General features: G+C 38.9%; 1 protein-coding gene across 2 annotated transcripts in view; it reads left to right on the top strand.

Moving 5' to 3' along the window:
• The first annotated feature begins 136 nt into the window (after positions 1-136).
• IARS2 (isoleucyl-tRNA synthetase 2, mitochondrial) overlaps positions 137-17,364 on the top strand; it is a 55,082-nt gene continuing 37,854 nt past the window's right edge. Inside the window, exons 1-12 of one of the 2 annotated variants that reach the window (XM_030557476.1) lie at positions 137-364; positions 1,507-1,629; positions 2,206-2,362; positions 8,444-8,592; positions 8,683-8,732; positions 8,832-8,941; positions 9,031-9,121; positions 9,567-9,682; positions 11,553-11,722; positions 13,627-13,717; positions 13,936-14,087; positions 14,741-14,901. In XM_030557476.1, the coding sequence (XP_030413336.1) occupies positions 152-364; positions 1,507-1,629; positions 2,206-2,362; positions 8,444-8,592; positions 8,683-8,732; positions 8,832-8,941; positions 9,031-9,121; positions 9,567-9,682; positions 11,553-11,722; positions 13,627-13,717; positions 13,936-14,087; positions 14,741-14,901 (1,583 nt within the window). In that variant the 5' untranslated portion in view covers positions 137-151. Of the gene's footprint in view, positions 365-1,506; positions 1,630-2,205; positions 2,363-8,443; positions 8,593-8,682; positions 8,733-8,831; positions 8,942-9,030; positions 9,122-9,566; positions 9,683-11,552; positions 11,723-13,626; positions 13,718-13,935; positions 14,088-14,740; positions 14,902-17,364 lie in introns of those variants that run through there. The other variant, XM_030557477.1, reaches the window with a different exon arrangement.

The raw sequence follows: 17,364 nt of genomic DNA, 5'->3' as shown, positions 1-17,364 counted from the left end.
CCCCGGGAGAAGGAGAGAGAGAGAGAGAGAGAGAGAAACGCCTTTCAAGGCGACGTGTCCCTCCCCGCGGCCCGTCACGCCCTTGCCACTCTCCGTAGCCGAGCCGGAAGCGCCGCCGGAGCGCGCGGCGAGAGCCGTGGAGGCCGCGAGGATGCTGTGGGCGCGGAGGGCGCCCTCGTTAGCCAGGCGCGGGGCCCCGTGGGGCTGGGCGCGCTCGGCAGCCTCCGGGGCCAACAGCGGGCAGCCAAGCCCGGAGAGCCGTGCGGACTCCAAGTACCGGGAGACGGTGCTGCTCCCCCGCAGCGGCTTCCCCGCCCAGCTGCCGGGCAGGCTGCAGCCCGAGGCCGAGGTGGAGCTACAGCAGGTACCGTGCGCAGGAGCCCGCCGGGTTCGTGGGGAGCTGCCCTGCTCGGCACCGTCCATCCGCGTGTCCTGCAGCCCCCCAGCATTGGACTATGTGGCGTGGGGAATTCGTGCTGTTCCCTCTCCTCGCAGCGAGCGGTTTCTCATGAGTCTGGCTTAGCCCTGGAGCGGGAGTGACCTGTGCCACAGAGCCTCCCCCGTATATAATCTAACGCACGCTTTAAAACCTGTCATTAACAGGAGAGCAGAGTAATATCCCTGCTAGAAGATGAGTTTTTGATTTTTCACTAGTGCAGCTCTACGTTTACAGAACAAATGGTAAACCAAGGAGACGTCAAACTGCAGTTGTTTAACGCAGTAGTTCTCAGCCCAGGGCCCCCTGTGGGGCAGGGCGAGGGAAGCAGATTTTAGAAGATCCACCAAGCAGGGCTGCCATTAGACTCACTGGGGCCGAGGCAGAAAGCCAAAACCCCTCCATGCAGGACTGATGATTGAGGCCCCGAGACTTGCCACCTGGGGTCGAAGCTTGAACAACTTAGTGTTGTGGGGCTCTCTGTGATGTGGGGCCCCAGCAATTTCCCTGTTTGCTATCCCCTAATGCTGGCTTTGGCTTTTATATGCAAAAAAACAGTCTTTGTGGCACAGGTGGGCCGTGGAGTTTTTAATAGTATCCGGGGGGGAGAGGGCTCAGGAAAAAAAGGTTGAGAAGCCGTAGTTTAATATGCTCCATTCTTAAAACGTTCATTTACAAGAACTTCTTACAAACCTGTCTCCTCATCAGTTTAGTCCATCTTGAATTAGCGGTGAAGGAAGACAGAAGATTTTGGTTTATAAAGCTTGATGAATGTTAAACATGAGCCAAATGTTTCCCAGATGTTATTTTGATTTCAGGGGAGTTATACCAAGAACAAATCTGGCCAAATAAGTGTTCTATTTTATGTAAGAAAACAGGGACAATATTGTTAGCTTGGTAGTGGAGATTGGCAAGTAATTCCCCAGAGAGGAAAGAATTCACTTGAGGAGTTGGAGCAGTTCTGCGTCATAGTTTTTTGACTGTTGGAATTATGTTAAAATGAAAACTTTTTTTAAACTACTAAAATGCAAACTTTTAATGAATTAAATGTTTTCATATTGTTTATACAGAAATGTGGTTTTTCAGAGCTATATTCATGGCAAAGACAAAGGAACATAAAGAATGAATTTTGTCTTCATGATGGGCCACCGTATGCTAATGGAGACCCTCATGTTGGTCATGCATTAAATAAGGTAAGTATAAGAGTAGTAGATTTAAGGTGTTTTATGCCTTCTGTAAGGTGCTGTGCACTCTGAAATAAATGAAATTGAGGATATTCCTTACTTTAGGATAGGGCCATTCATTTCTGTTTAATGGGTAAGCATATATAGTAACAGTGAAAATGACAAGTGGCTCTGTGTGGTGCTTATAGTTCCACATTGGTGTTCATATAATAAACTTATTTTCATTCTGTCAAAGTAAACACAGTTTCTACTTCAGCCCAGCAAACTTCTAGATGTATATTTTGAGCATAGTGACTTCAGAAGTATGTTATAGCTAGGTGAAACCCGCAAGCCAATGCGTAGTTGCAAACCGTGGCCTTCAGTTGTGCAAAATTTGGTTGCCTGTGCTATTAGAAAGAACAATAAAAAACATAAATGTGAAGGCTGAAACTTAATCTTTAGCACACCTGATTGTGCTTGGGTTTTGCAAAGTTAACCAAAACCAATAAGATGTAAGTAACATACAGATGAGATATATCATGCTGATGTGTAGGGATGGTAGTAACAATTACATAAAAAATAACGTTTGGCCTAACGTTTTTCTAGATTTTGAAAGACATCACTAATCGGTTCCATATGATGAGAGGTTATAAAGTGCACTATGTACCAGGCTGGGATTGTCATGGGTTGCCCATTGAATTGAAAGCATTGTCGGAACTCAAAGAAACTCAAAATCTTTCACCAATGGAGATTAGACAGAGAGGTAAACTATCCTTTGCAAAATTTTCCTACAAACATTTGTGACTTGCAATATTGTATTTTATAAGTTGTTTTTGAGTCTTTAATGGAATATTATTTTGCTGTTTTTCTGTGTGTTTTCATTTTAGTTTCACTGCATTGGAATTTGTTAGGAACGTCTTGGTTATTAGATTATACTTGATCTGCAAAATATGTAGTGTAAGCTTACAAGGAGGGTGACCTGTGAAAACATAAAATCCTCACTGATAAAGTTTGCAGATGACACAAATATTTAAATGATAAATAATGAAGAGACCAGGTCACTGATTCAGAGAAATCTAGATTGCTTGCACCCAGTTTACCAAGAAAACAATATGCATTTTAATATGGCTAAATGTATACATCTAGGAACAGAGAGTGTAGGCTATACCTACAGGATGGGGGACTCTACCAGGGAAGCATTGACTCTGGAAAAGACTTGGGGCTGTGGTGGATAATCAGCTGCACATGAGCTCCCATTGTGGTGCTATGGCCAGAAGATCTAATGTGATCCTGGGAAGCTGTCATAGATCCACAGAATTGGTTCTGTGGCCTCAGTTTTGGAATAGTTGCTAGGAGTCTGGAGTCTCAAGGGGTCTCACTCCTTCTCCAGGGTAAGTCCCATGGCTTCACCACCTCCGTAGGCTGGACCTCTGAGCCATCAGCACTCCTGCTTCAGAAGGTGAGCTCTGTTCAGTGAGTCCCACTGAGGCAGACTTCTGAAGGAGACTTGTGCATTCCCTGTGTATCAATACATCTCTGCAAGCATCTGCAGTGCCATTCATACAGTGCTGTCAAAACAGAAGGGTTTATTAGTCAAATGCAGCGCAGCATAGAAAGTTTTTAGGGTTAGCATAGAGAAATGAAGCTTAAAGCATAGTCTGTTCTGGAGAGCCCAGCCAAGCTGTAGTGAAACCACATCATTGAAGCTCTGTCTCTCCATCTATCCAGTCTCCTTTGTCAGACTCTTAGGTGCACCCATAACTGCTTCGCCCAGCCAACATTTAACTTCCACTTTACACCACCCCTCTTCCCCCAGTCCTTTGTTCCTGAGCTGGGGAGAGGCAGCGCTGTACTGTGCAAAGAGGCAGGGAAGTCTGTATCTCTTTGGGTCCTTGGTTGCTAGGTGTCCATGTCCAGTCTGGATCTGCCATTGTTTTCTCAAGAGCTCCACTGATATGGGACCTAAGGCCACAGACAACTAGGCATCATTCATACCTATGTTTTAGCCTGCCCTGAGAGCAAACAGTCCTATTTCATTCGCTAAGTAACAGTGCAGTATATTGGGGAAACCAAGGCACACATAGACTTAATAAAAATATTACAAAACTATTCCACTTAGTTACAGATACATAAATGGGCGAATCTTCACTAGGAGTAGAGAGATTATTTTACCTCTGTATTTGTTACTGGTGTGACTGCTGCTGTCCAGTACTGGTGCCCACAATTTAAGAAGAATGTTGATAAATTGGAGAGGGTTCAGAGAGGAGGCATAAGGGTGATTAAAAGCATTAGGAGGGAAAAAAGCCTTCTAGTGATGGATGCAAATTGCTCAATCTGTTTTGCTTAACAAGGAAAAGGTTAAAGGGTAACTTGATTAAAGTCTATCAGTATCTGCATGGGAAACAAATATTTAATAATTGGTTTTTCTCTTTTAGCAGAGACAGGAATGATGTGATCCAATTGCTGGAAGTTGAAACTAGACAAATTCAGATTGGAAACGTTTTTAACAATGAAAGTAATTAACCATTGGAACATTTTGCCAAGGATTGCGGTGAAGTCTCCATCACTGACAATTTTTAAATCAAGATTTGATGTTTTTCTAAAAAAATCCTCTAGAAATTATTTTGGGGAAAGTCTATGGCCTGTGCTATACAGAAGGTCAGACTAGATCATAATGGTTGGTCCCTTCTGGCGCTGGAATCTGTGAAAACACATTTGTTTTTTACCCCCATGCCATGTATAATATTGGAAAACTGTGTAAGTGGTGCCTTCTGAAAGTTTGATGGATTAGGTTGAAAGTGGTCTGATCATGTGTTGTGGTGTTGGTTTACTGGTAACAGTTTTGTCATGCAGTGGAATGACTGGCAATTATAGTACACGTGCCCTTTAAACTGATATAACTTTACATCTCTTGAGAAGGTTGTCTTTGCAAACTGCAGTCTGTATGCACTGGCAAAGCAGTTACGAAAAACATGATACATTATTCACTTGCCTTGAGTTTAACAGCTCTCTCCAATCACTTTTTTTAGTTAGTTATTGCTAGGTGTATTTGGGATGATAAACATTCAGATGATTTGACATCACAAATGCAATGACATTTTTTTCCATTTTAAATTGGCTTGTAATTTAAATTTTAAAAAGGCATAATATTCAAACCCATTTTATTATGCTATTCTGATAGCAATGGTGGTTTAAAATAATGCTTTTAAAATAATGTGGCACATGGGGAGATCGTTTTGGATTTAGAATATTAGAAAAGCGGATGGCTTTTCTCTGCCTTTGTATGGTGCTATTATGTACTTGACTTGCATCTTGGTTAGCTACCATATACCTACTCAGATGGAGCTGCATTTTAGGGTTGAATAAAATAATGCCTTTGTGTAGAGCCTAGTCCTACAACTCTTGTTCATGATTATTCCCATTGAGGAGAGCACAAAACCCCTTATATAACACTGTTCATGTCAAAGGTTGGCCAGTAGGTGATGTTCAGGAGCAGTGTTCGTTTGAGAACCTCAGCCAACCATTAATGCAGTGACTTTTCACCCAGGGTACAATTCCTGGAATATACTGGAGCCTGCATCTTTCTTATTAGCCTCTGGTTAGTAGATGTTTGATACATTTTAAACCCAGGTGGATTTGATTTAAATCACTAGTCAGGAAGACTCAGACTCATAGACTTTAAGATTAGAAGGGACCATTATGATCATCTAGTCTGACCTCTTGCACAATGCAGGCCACAGAATCTCACCCACCCACTTCTGCAACAAACCCCTAACCTGTGTCTGAGTTACTGAAGTCCTCAAATCGTGGTTTGAAGAGCTCAAGCTGCAGAGAATCCTCCAGCAAGTGACCCATGCCCCATGCTGCAGAGGAAGACCAATCTGCCCTGGAGGAAAATTCCTTCCCGACTCCAAATATGGCAGTCAGTTAAACCCTGAGCATGTGGGCAAGACTCACCATTCAGCACCCAGGAAAGAATTCTCTGTAGTAACTCAGATCCCACCCCATCTAACATTCTATCACAGACCACTGGGCATACTTACCTGCTGATAATCAAAGATCAGTTGCCAAATTAATTGCCAAAATTAGGCTATCCCATCATACCATCCCCTCCATAAACGTATCAAGCTTAGTCTTGAAGCCAGATATGTCTTTTGCCCTCACTACTCCCCTTGGAAGGCTGTTCCAGAACTTCACTTCTCTAATGGTTAGAAACCTTGATCTAATTTCAAGTCTAAACTTCCTAGTGTCCAGTTTATATCCATTTGTTCTTGTGTCCACATTGGTACTAAGCTTAAATAATTCCTCTCCTTCCCTAATATTTATCCCTCTGATATATTTATAAAGAGCAATCATATCCCCCCTCAACCTTCTTTTGGTTAGGCTAAACAAGCCAAGCTCTTTCAGTCTCCTTTCATACGATAGGTTTTCCATTCCTCAGATCATCTTAGTAGCCCTTCTCTGTACCTGTTCCAGTTTGAATTCATCCTTCTTAAACATGGGAGACCAGAACTGAACACAGTATTCCAGATGAGGTCTCACCAGTGCCTTGTATAACGGTATGAACACCTCCTTTTCTTTGCTAGAAATACCTCACCTGATGCATCCTAAAACAGCATTAGGTTTTTTAATGGCCATATCACATTGGCGGCTCATAGTCATCCTGTGATCAACCAATACTTCGAGGTCCTTCTCCTCTGCTACTTCCAACTGATGTGTCTCCAATTTATAATTTAAAATTTACTCCCTAAATGCATGACCTTGCACTTTTCACTATTAAATTTCATCCTATTACTATTACTACACTTTACAAGGTCATCCGGATCTTCCTGTATGATTTCCTGGTCCTTCTCTGTGTTAGCAATGCCTCCCAGCTTTATGTCATCCGCAAACTTTATTAGCACATTCCCACTTTTTGTGGCAAGGTCAATAATAAAAAGATTAAATAAGACTGGTCCCATTGGACTCGATTTAGTCATGGTTTTCTACATAAAAGTGCATTCTTGTTGGTTGTTATAACCATAATACATATTCTTCACAACTCAGAGATAGATGTAGGTTTCATTTTTAGAAGGTACACACTATACATTTTTAAACCGTGATTTATTTTGAAAACTTTTCAGATTAGTTTTACAGCTATATCAGAAAACGAATGATTGTTTGGTTATTTCATTTAGCAAAGGTAACTGAAGCAGATATTTATGAAGTCATTGGGAGGTGAACTATCTCCAGTTCAAGAGGTTAATCATTAATATTTGGAGGATTTTCTTGCCATGCTGTATTAGAAAGAGAACATCACCAGACGGATATTTAAATTGTTTTATTTAACTAAAACAAGATATTAAATATTCTGGATTTTTTTCTTCAGAAGCAAACACATAGTATTTTAACAAAACAAGCATATGTTCCTCGCTTCTCACATTTATCTCCAGACTTCTCCTTGTCCAGATCTATTCCACCACCAACAATCTTCTATTCATTGAACTTTTTGAAGCTTTGTACTTTTAGAGAAAGGTAAGGGATTGACTCTATGTACACAAATTTGCAGAGGGACAATAGAGTTGAGGTCTGTTATTTCTCACCTCTGTATTTATTTAAAAACATTTTTGCTGTTAACAAGCATGTTACCTCTGGAGACACAATCCACAGTTTGAGACCTGCAAAACTAAGCAGCTCTGATGATATCTTCTAGACTGAGCATTGAGTTTTTTGGGTAGGTAGAAAGATTAACCTAAATAATCTATACAGAAGCCTGTGGAACCCCATAAAATTGAGTCCCTAATCCATGAACTATTGGAACTCATTTACAAAAGTTTTCTTAAACATTACATGAAAATATTGTCTCATATTATAGAATTAGAATTTATAATTCCTATTCTGTGATGAGATATCTTCGAGCTATAATGTGTCTTAATTAAAAGGCTAGATTTTTTTCCTCAAAAATCATTTTATCAAAAAAATTCAATTTAAATGAAAAAAAATCAGATTTTTTATCTTTGATTTGTATCCATTCTATTTTAAATTTTATCCCATTGTAGCTTCTGGAATAGAGAATGATCTTCTACCCTTTTCAGAACTTCCTGATTGCTGCCAGGGAACAGCTCTCTGTCCCAGTCCTCCTATATTCTGTTGTTGTTATCTCTCCCTACTTGTATCTCTTCCTCTTCCACCGCCACCACTCCATCCCCTGCAGTTCATAACTTCTCCCAGTAGAGTGGAGCATGATATTCATGATTCTAGACCACATCGCTGCTCCCTTCAGGGTTCTGAATACAGCTTGTCAAATAATGGGGTGGGGAGGAATGTGAAAACTTATGCATTTAAAAAAATCAAAATTTAATTTGAAAAATTATTCGCAGTTTACAATTTAACCAGCTCTAGTTCTGAATAGCAGCATTTTAAACCAACTGGTCTTAATTTCAGGCAGCTGCTTGCTGCTTTACAAAGCAAGGAATAGCAGCAGAGGCACTACCGTGGTTGGTCAGTTTACATTCATTTTACATTTTTTTACATTTGGAAGGTTGCCTTCATAACCATAAGGGTTAGAGTTTTTTTCCTTTTGAAATTAAAGTTTACGTTCTGTTAAAATGAATGGCTTACCTGAAAAAACTTCCTATAGGTGATTGACTTTTTCAAACCCTGCCATTCACTTTGATGGGACTACTTGTGAATAAAGCATTTTGAGGTTTGCAAAAGTTGCTGTTATATAAATCAGTTAGTTTATTTTGTTCCCAGCTGAGGTTAAGCTTTCTCTAGCAAGTAAGCCGTTAGCATTTTCTAAAACTAAAGTGATCATGCAGATTTTAAAAGTACATTGTTTTTTAAAATTATTCTTCTTTTTTAGCAAAAGAATTTGCAGAAAGGGCAATTGAGAAACAGAAATCTGCTTTCATTCGCTGGGGTATAATGGCAGATTGGGCTAATTGCTACCGCACATTTGATAGGAAGTATGAGGCAAAACAACTGAGTATCTTCCACAAAATGTATGACAAGGTATGCTAGTGTGTCATTTAACAAAGTCCTTAAATTACTGAAGTTACAATGTAATTTTAATCCAGTTAACTCTGTATTTTTCCCCTTTAGGGTTACATTTATCAGGACTATAAACCAGTATTTTGGTCTCCTTCAGCAAAGTAAGAATCAACTAACCATTTTATCTCTAACATGAAAATATATTACTCTCTCTACTTTATATTTTAATGTGGTTTAACCCATGTTTGATCTTCACCCAGTACAGGCTTGGCTGAAGCTGAACTTGAATACAATCAGCAACATGTCAGTCGTTCTGTATATATCAAATTCCCCTTGTTGAAAACGCCTCCTAAATTGGCCTCTGTGATAGGTATGATTTGTAATTCTTAGTTCTTGTTAAGACTCTGATATCTTTTGGATTTTATGACAAATAACATATTTGTTAATTTGCATCTTTAGCTGGATGTTCAACTGTTGGTTTGCTAATCTGGACCACTCAGCCCTGGACTATTCCTGCCAATCAAGCTATTTGTTATATGCCAGATTCAGAGTATGTATTTAACTTGTTTAACTTTATAAATCTGCTTCCATTGGTATCAATATCTATTAGCAGAGTTGCAGTGCTCTTAATAGCAGGGCTGAAGTAATAAGCATTTTAGGTTTACTTAATGGCATTTTAAATTTTTTAGGTAACTCAGTTTCAGACTTTTTTCCCATCTCCTTTTTAATAAGTTAATTATTCTGTATTATTTTTAGTTCTTTGAAGTTATTGCTCCTTTAGGGCCTGCTTTTGCATCATTCTATTGAAATCATTTGGAGCTTTGAGTGTGAAACAGTTGTAGGATTTTTGTAGTTAAAATCACATTTTCTAACGGTTTAAAAAGAGCAAATGTCCAAACAATTTAAAATGTAAAGTTTTGTACTAAAACTTGTTTGCTAATATTGGTTTTTTTTTTTTTTCTAATTTAATATATTTAATACATTTTGTCTTGTAGCTATTCCATTGTAAAATGTGCAAATACTGGTGAATGTTACATTCTGGCTGCAAATAGAGTTGAATCTACAGCTGCCATCTTGGACACGCAATTTGAAGTTATTTCAACATGTAAAGGTAAGTGTTTAAATATGCTCTGAATGTTAATTTGTAGGGTAGTATGTTCTAGGCATTTGTTAGAATGTTGATGTAAAAGTAAAGTATCTTCGTGTTTCATTAGCTACACTTTGCACACGTATTTATAATAATTTTAGCTAAAAATAATCTGAAAAATAATCAAAATTTGGTGGTGGTAGTAACTTTTCAACCAAAATGCTTTACAGAAGTTATCCCATTTGTAAAATGGAAATAAGAAGTTGGAAGATAGTTATGTACAGAATACAAAGCATTAGCACATGAGGAGTGGACTAGGAATACAGTTTACCTTGATGATGCTGTTTTGCATCTGTCTTGAAATTCAGGTGGATTCCTAACCCAAAATTGGTTCAAATGTACTGTGTCTATCTTGTATGAGAGTCCCAAATAAAGTTAACATGGGTCTGGTATTGGTGTACTGACTGCCTGCTTCACTGCAACATGAGCTGTTGAAATTCTTCACTGTGGAGGCATTAGAAGTGTTAAGGCTGATAGTGCTCTGTGGTGTTAACATCCAAGTAGTTGACGAATTCCTGAGCTAACTCAGAATAATCATCACTGTGAGGACTGTTGAACAATCCTATGTGATTGCTGGCTGTGCAGTTGTCCACATTTGTGATTTGGAATTTAAACTGGGATTGTGGTTGTCAGTTGGAAATTTTACCCATGTGATGGACCTATCCTCACTGCCTCTGATTAGAGCTGGTGGAACGCCTCTCCTGATGGAGTAAGGAATTTTTTTGTATGACCTGTTCTCAGTAATTAATTGAACCTGACCATTTCCTGAGGGATGTACGTTATCCATTCCTGCAACAGGAGGAATGGTTTGACCAGACTTTATAATCTCATTCTCAGCTATCAACAAAGTGGCCCTAGATGTCATCTTCTCTGGCTTTATCGGCTTAAGTCACTATGGTTTACAAATGACCTGCAGCAACTGAAATGAGAGCTAAAATGGAGGACTGATGACAAAAGTCTCACTTTAGGAACCTCTTTCTCCCCTCCTTCCTCTGCTGTCTGAAATTAGCCCAAATTAGTTTACCTTTAACACCTGAAGTTGTCCACCTCAGTCTTGAATCTGTTTATCCAGGCTTGTTGGGAGGGAGAGATGCAGTAAGGCTTTGCATTTGGGAGGGTGTTGAAGTATTGTTTGAATTTGATCTCTGGTTTATTTTTATTGCCTGGTTTAGGGGAAGATGTTGGATATTTAATGTCACTGTACTTTATAATGGTTAGTTGCCTAGTGCTTGAGATGAGAGCCTTTGTTTTATAAGTTCTTAAAGATACAGTATATCTATGTACTATGTGTGTGTGTGTGTGTGTATGTGTATGTGTATATATATGTGTGTGTGATATATATATATATATATATATATATCACACACACATATATATATGTCAAATGGGAAGTTAGAAGCAAAGCTGGGGAAAGATTTCAGGTCTGCCGTCTCCAGCCTGGTCTTCAAACCACTAGATCACAGTATATTATACTGCCATCCTGGATACTAGAGTTCAATATTAAGTTTTGGTACTTTGAGACCTAGGACAGCAAGAGATAAGAATGCACTTCGTTCCTGTAGGATAGGAGTGCCTTATATAGCTCAACTACTTCTGGAGTAGCATTGCTTGGCTCAGAAAAAAACATTATTTCCTGGATGGATGGGTGTAGGAGTGGCACAAATGGGGAGACAGGGAAGCCCAGTACTCTGGAGGGTGGATAGGAAAAACTGTATCAAAGTATGGATATATGTGTTTTTGTGTATGAATTGTAATTTTTTTGTTCTGTTACTAATTTTGAAGAACACAAGCTGGGCTCATAAATTGTTGACAATCCCGTTTCTCTTTGCTTCAGGTGTTGATTTGGAAAATGGTTCTTGTGCTCATCCCACAATTACTGGCAAAGAATCCCCTTTCCTGCCAGCAAATCATGTGACAATGGCAAAAGGAACAGGTTTAGTTCACACAGCCCCAGCTCATGGTATGGAGGATTACAGTGTAGCTTTGCATCACCAGCTGCCCATGGTACTTTTGTTTGTTTGTTTTTCCTCTTTTTTAATCTGTATATTTTTGGTAGCACACCACTAAAATGTTAATGTCGCATAACTTATACATTTTGCGTGACATTTAAAATTGTTTTGATGCTTGTATGTAACCATCTCAATGTCACTGATTAACTTGGAGACCTGCTGTAAACAGCATTGCCCTTGGAAGAGCAAAGGCTTGGATTCTAAAAACATAAGTAGTAAAAATGGTTCTGCTTTTCAGCCAATTGTTGCCTAAATTTGGTAGTGTAGCAGTGGAATGGAATACTCCTTTTTGGAGAAGTTAAATTATAAATACAGAGAGATCAGTTGCAAATTGCAACTTTTTCTGCCTCGATTTGCCACATAATATAGGTAATTGTTGTTTTTAGTATCTCTCCAAGGAGCTTTGAGGTCTTTGAGAGATTCTTGGGGAGGAGCAAATGGGGAGAGGGATAGCTCAGTGGTTTGAGCATTGGCCTGCTAAACCCAGGGTTGTGAGTTAAATCCTTGAGGGAGCCACCTAGGGATCTGGGGTAAAATCAGTACTTGGTCCTGCTAGTGAAGGCAGGGGGCTGGACTCAATGACCTTTCAGGGTCCCTTCCAGTTTTATGGGATATAATATATGGAGATATACCTATTAAGATGTTCTGTAAATGTAAAAAGTGTTAGTAAAGAAATAAATTCATCCTCTTTTATGGGAATTGCTTAAAAGAAAAAGTAGCTTATCAGCCAAATAATGAACTACAGTTCTATAATATGTAAACTTCTCTTTGTAATATTCTAGATTTCTGTTGGCTTTTTTTTTTCTTGCTGTGAGATCATCAGAGTGTAATTTGATCAGCTCTTGAATAAAGGAATTTGTGTGAATAAAGGAGTTAGTAATTAGAGGAGAGCTGTCCAAGGAAAATCTAGAAGAGGGTGATGAGTATTTGCTTAACTACATCTCAAAGTGCTTTACATTGTACAGAGGGGAAATTGAGACAAAGAGTGGCGAAGTGACTTGCCATTGCTCATGCAGCAAACTAGTGGCAGAACTCAGGTCTTGTATTTTACAGTCTGGTATCCCCTGGATCATGCTGTCTATAGTAGTATTGATAGTTGATTAGGTGGTGCTGTTCACTCTTATGCAGCAGCATTAGTTCAGCACTGATTAATGTTCTGAGGTACTGTTCTGTGGAAGGTGACTGATTTGGATGAAACGTAAAAGTGAGATTTTTGCAGCTTGTTGCCAAAAATATCTCACTTCACTTCTTGCAAGACTGGGGCTAAATTTCCAATGTGGGAAATCGTCTGCCTTCCCCTGTAGCTTCAAATGGATAAAGTATTTTTTGCCTTCTCTGTTGAGCTAGTGTTCTGCTTTATATAAAGGCTGACACCCTCCTCCTCAGAAGTGGCTGTTTCAGTGATGGATGAAGTGATCCCTGTATGTGTAATCAATTTGCAATATATGGGTGCTTTAGGAGCTCTGGCAGAAAGGATTAATATAGTGTTTTAAAGCTGAACCTGACATGATCTAATTTGTACTTAAGAATTTTTCCTTGGCATTATTTCTGTTAGGCTAAGTGTACTTCTGTTTTGCTTGTAGTTAGTCTATCTGTTAAGAATTAAGTGGAATAGTACTCTTTGACTTGGTGCAATAACATGAATGTTGTATCCTCACAAACTCAGTGGAGTTCATCCTGTGCTGAGAATTTCAGGCTCAGTGGCATGTCGGCAAATTTCAGGGTTGTTACATCATAATTACCTTTGAATATTAAAAGTGACATCTTATATCTCAGCCTGATTCAGATGTATGGTATATTATACTGCAATCTTAGTTCATAATTTCAGATTCTTGTAAAATAATAGGAATACAATAGGCCCTTGATATTTTGACATTACTAAAAATATTCTTGTGTTAGGATTGCCTGGTGGATGAAGGTGGATTTTTTACAGAAGCTGCAGGTCCTGAGCTTCAAAACAAGGCTGTACTGGAAGAAGGAAATGAAGCTGGTTAGTATCTTGTGTTCAATTAGTCAATATTTTGTCAAATACTTTGAAGGCTCATGTAAACCAAACAAATCTTACAGTGGACAAAATATTGGCACTTCCTGTTATCAGGAGGATGGGAATTGGACTTTGGGGAAAGGAAAGACGTGGGGTTAGCAGCAGTAGTGTTGTGTTAATCTGATTTCTTATTACCTCTAACTCTTAATTCTCACTCTCAACAGTCATTCAGATGCTTCAAGCAGCAAAGAGTTTATTAAAAGAGGAGAAATGTGTACATAGCTACCCATATGATTGGAGGACTAAGAAACCAGTGATTATTCGTGCAAGCAAACAGTGGTTTGTAAACACAGCAAATATCAAGGTTACAGCCCAGGTACTACACTTTTACATAGTTTGCTATTTGGGGGAGTGTAAAGGACATTACTATTATATGGGGTCTTTGCATAACATGTACATTCCACTTCAAAAGTATGCTTTCCTCCCTTAGTGTTTACAAAGACTTTGCAGCTGATAGCAATCACAGTCTTATTAACAATTAGTTTGGAAATTATCAGCAGTTACATTTTCATTTATTTGCCACCAACTTTAGACTAATTGTGCACTTATGCCATTTTCCATTTAAGACTCCAAAGAAGAAAAGTTCCAGTGGTTGGGAGAGCTGGGTTCAATACCTCCACTCAAGCCCAGACTTGCTGTATGACCTTTGTAATCACTTAACCTCTCTGTGCCTCAGTTCCCTATCTGTAAAACTGGGATAATAGAGGGCTTGTGAGGAGAAATACATTAAAGATTGTGAGGTGCATGGTAGCAAGGGTCATGTAAGTAGTTCAGACAGGTAGATTCAAGCAGAAAATAAAGTAACTGGTGTTAATGATATCCATGAGGTATCACCTTGGAGCATATTATATCAATATGTGAGGATTTCTGCCAGTAAGTCTTTGTATCTTGAGAGAATAAATAGTATTCTTTTGTTAAATTCTGAATTCTCTCCAACCCTGAATAATTGTAGTTGTGGTTATTTCATAGGAATTGTTAAAAAAAGTGAAATTTATTCCTGCATCAGCAGTGAATAGAATGCTAGAAATGTTGGACAGAAGGACATACTGGTGCATCTCAAGACAGAGGAGTTGGGGTGTTCCGATTCCAGTGTTCTATCATAAGACAACAGGAGAATCCCTTATAAACAGGTATCTATTTTATTCATATAAAAAATGAGACCTGTCTTGCTCTGATATAGAAAATATTAAAACTACAAACAACTGAAGTGCAAGCAAATTTATTTTGGTTCATGACTGTGTTTTTGGCATAGTTAATTTTATATATATATTTTTTCATTTAAAAGAACTAGAGGGGCCAATGTCTCATTAATGAATGTGGTTTAAAGATAGTGGTCTAGGTCTATCTCATACCACTAACCAACAGTGAGCTGAGCTGCCTCCTTGATGTTTGTCTCTGATTTAATAGATTTTTCAGGAGAGCTAATGTTAGACATCAGTATTAAACATAAAGAACTGCATCCTGTAGCTAGAACAGATAATGACTATAATTTCAGCATTATGAACTCAATTTTGCAATTATTTGTTACAATAATTTCTGAAATTGAAAAGTTTGCAGATGTCTATGAAATGAGAAGACTAAAGTGGGATGGTCAAATCAGGTGCAGAATAAGAAACCTGTGGCCTATTTCAGAGTTAACTTGGAGGCCATTTAATCTTTCAGAGAGCCCCTATTTCCAGTTTGAGGTATTTGTTACCATAAAGTTAGGTCATAGGCTTTCATATGTAAAACTTTGTTTCCAGCACCATCTAGTACAGTTAGAGTTACCTGTTTATCATAAACTCAAAAATGTAGGGCTAGAAGGGACCTTGAGAGGTCATTTAGTCCATCCCACCTCATGCTAAGGCAGCACCAAGTAAACATAGACCATCCCTGACAAGTGTTTGTCTAACCTGTTCTTAAAAATCTCCAATGACAGGGACTCCTTGGAAGCCTATTCCAGTGCTTAGCTATCCTTATAGTTAGATTTTTTTCCCTATGATCTAGATCTCCCTTGCTGCAGATTAAGCACATTACCTCTTGTCCTACCTTCATAGCCATGGAGAACAATTGATCACCATCCTTTTTAAAACAGCTTTAACATATTTGAGACTGTTACCAGTTCCGTCCTAGTCTTCTTTTCTTGAGACTAAAGATGCCCAGTTTTTATACCCTTTCCTTGGAGATCAGGTTGTTCTAAATCTTTTATCATTTTTGTTGCTCTTCTCTGGACTGTCTCCAGTTTCTCCATATCTTAAAGTGTAGTGCCCAAAACTGAATGTAGTACTCCAACTGAGGCCGCACTAGTGCTGAGCAGAGGCAGGGAAGGATAGCTCAGTGGGTTTGAGCATTGGCCTGCTAAACCCAGGGTTGTGAGTTCAGTCTTTGAGGGGGCCACTTAGGGATCTGGGGCAAAAATCAGTACTTGGTCCTGCTAGTGAAGGCAGGGGGCTGGACTCAAAGACCTTTCAGGGTTCCTTCCAGTTCTATGAGATAGGTATATCTCAAAATATGAAAGAGCAGGACAATTACCTCTTGTGTCTTATATATGACACTCTTATTATCTTTCTGCTTTTCATGCGTTCACAATAAAAAAAAATCTGAACTGAGTTTTAAAACAAGTAGTACATTTCAGCCTAGTACACTGATACTTAAAAACAAATCAGTCAAACAACAACAAAAGTCCCCCAAAGAATTTTAACATTTTTCCAAAGTGTTTTCCTTCTGATTGTCTCTTACAGCTAAACTGCTTTTAATTTTTAAACTGAAACTTTTCATAGACTCAAGCATAGAATATCAGGGTTGGAAGGGACCTCAGGAGATCATCACCCCCCTGCTCAAAGCAGGACCAATTCCCAGACAGATTTTTGCCCTAGATCCCTAAATTGCTCCCTCAAGGATTGAACTCACAACCCTGGATTTAGTATGCTCAAACCACTGAGCTATCCCTTTTGTTGAGCTCTTTATTTTCATGATCAGGGTACTACCTTGAGCTTTTTTGGGGGGAAGAGGTTTTAAAGTGTGAGTCTACCCTAAAAGATGACTTTTTGTAAAAATGGCATTGTGGAGTCATTGCTTTCCATATTTGATTTTCTGAGTCAGTTCCTGCCTTCAGATACACAACCAGAATACAGTTGAGTTACACTGATGCCCTTAGTGACCCCTGTACAAATTCATTTAAGGATAATAAGATTGTATAGGTGAAGGGGAGTGGAAATTGGTTGCCGAGTCTCTTATGGCTGGTGATGAGCACTCTTTAAAGAATCCAGTTTGACTTCCAGAACTCGGGGCGAGTTTTCAGGACTGAAAAAATTGTATATGGAAATCAGTCAGACATAATTAGTATGGAACCTAATAATGCCATTTCTACAAATATGGTTCTAAGTTGGCATACACTTCATATTTAGAATGCAATCCTGGTGGATAGGGAGAAAGTGTTAAATGCATGATATGTCTTGACTTTATAAAGGTATTTGATACTGTCTTGCATGATATTTCTCATTAACTAACTAGGGAAATACAACCTAGATGGAGCTACTATAAGGTGGGTGCATAAGTGGTTGGAAAACCATTCCTAGAAAGTAGTTGTCAGTGGTCACAGTCAAGCCAGAAAG

Source organism: Gopherus evgoodei, chromosome 3, assembly GCF_007399415.2.
Source record: "Gopherus evgoodei ecotype Sinaloan lineage chromosome 3, rGopEvg1_v1.p, whole genome shotgun sequence".
In the NCBI taxonomy this organism is placed as follows: Eukaryota; Metazoa; Chordata; order Testudines; family Testudinidae; genus Gopherus; species Gopherus evgoodei.
The sequence above is the reverse complement of the archived record's forward strand: the minus strand, read 5'-3'. Positions and strand labels throughout refer to the sequence as shown.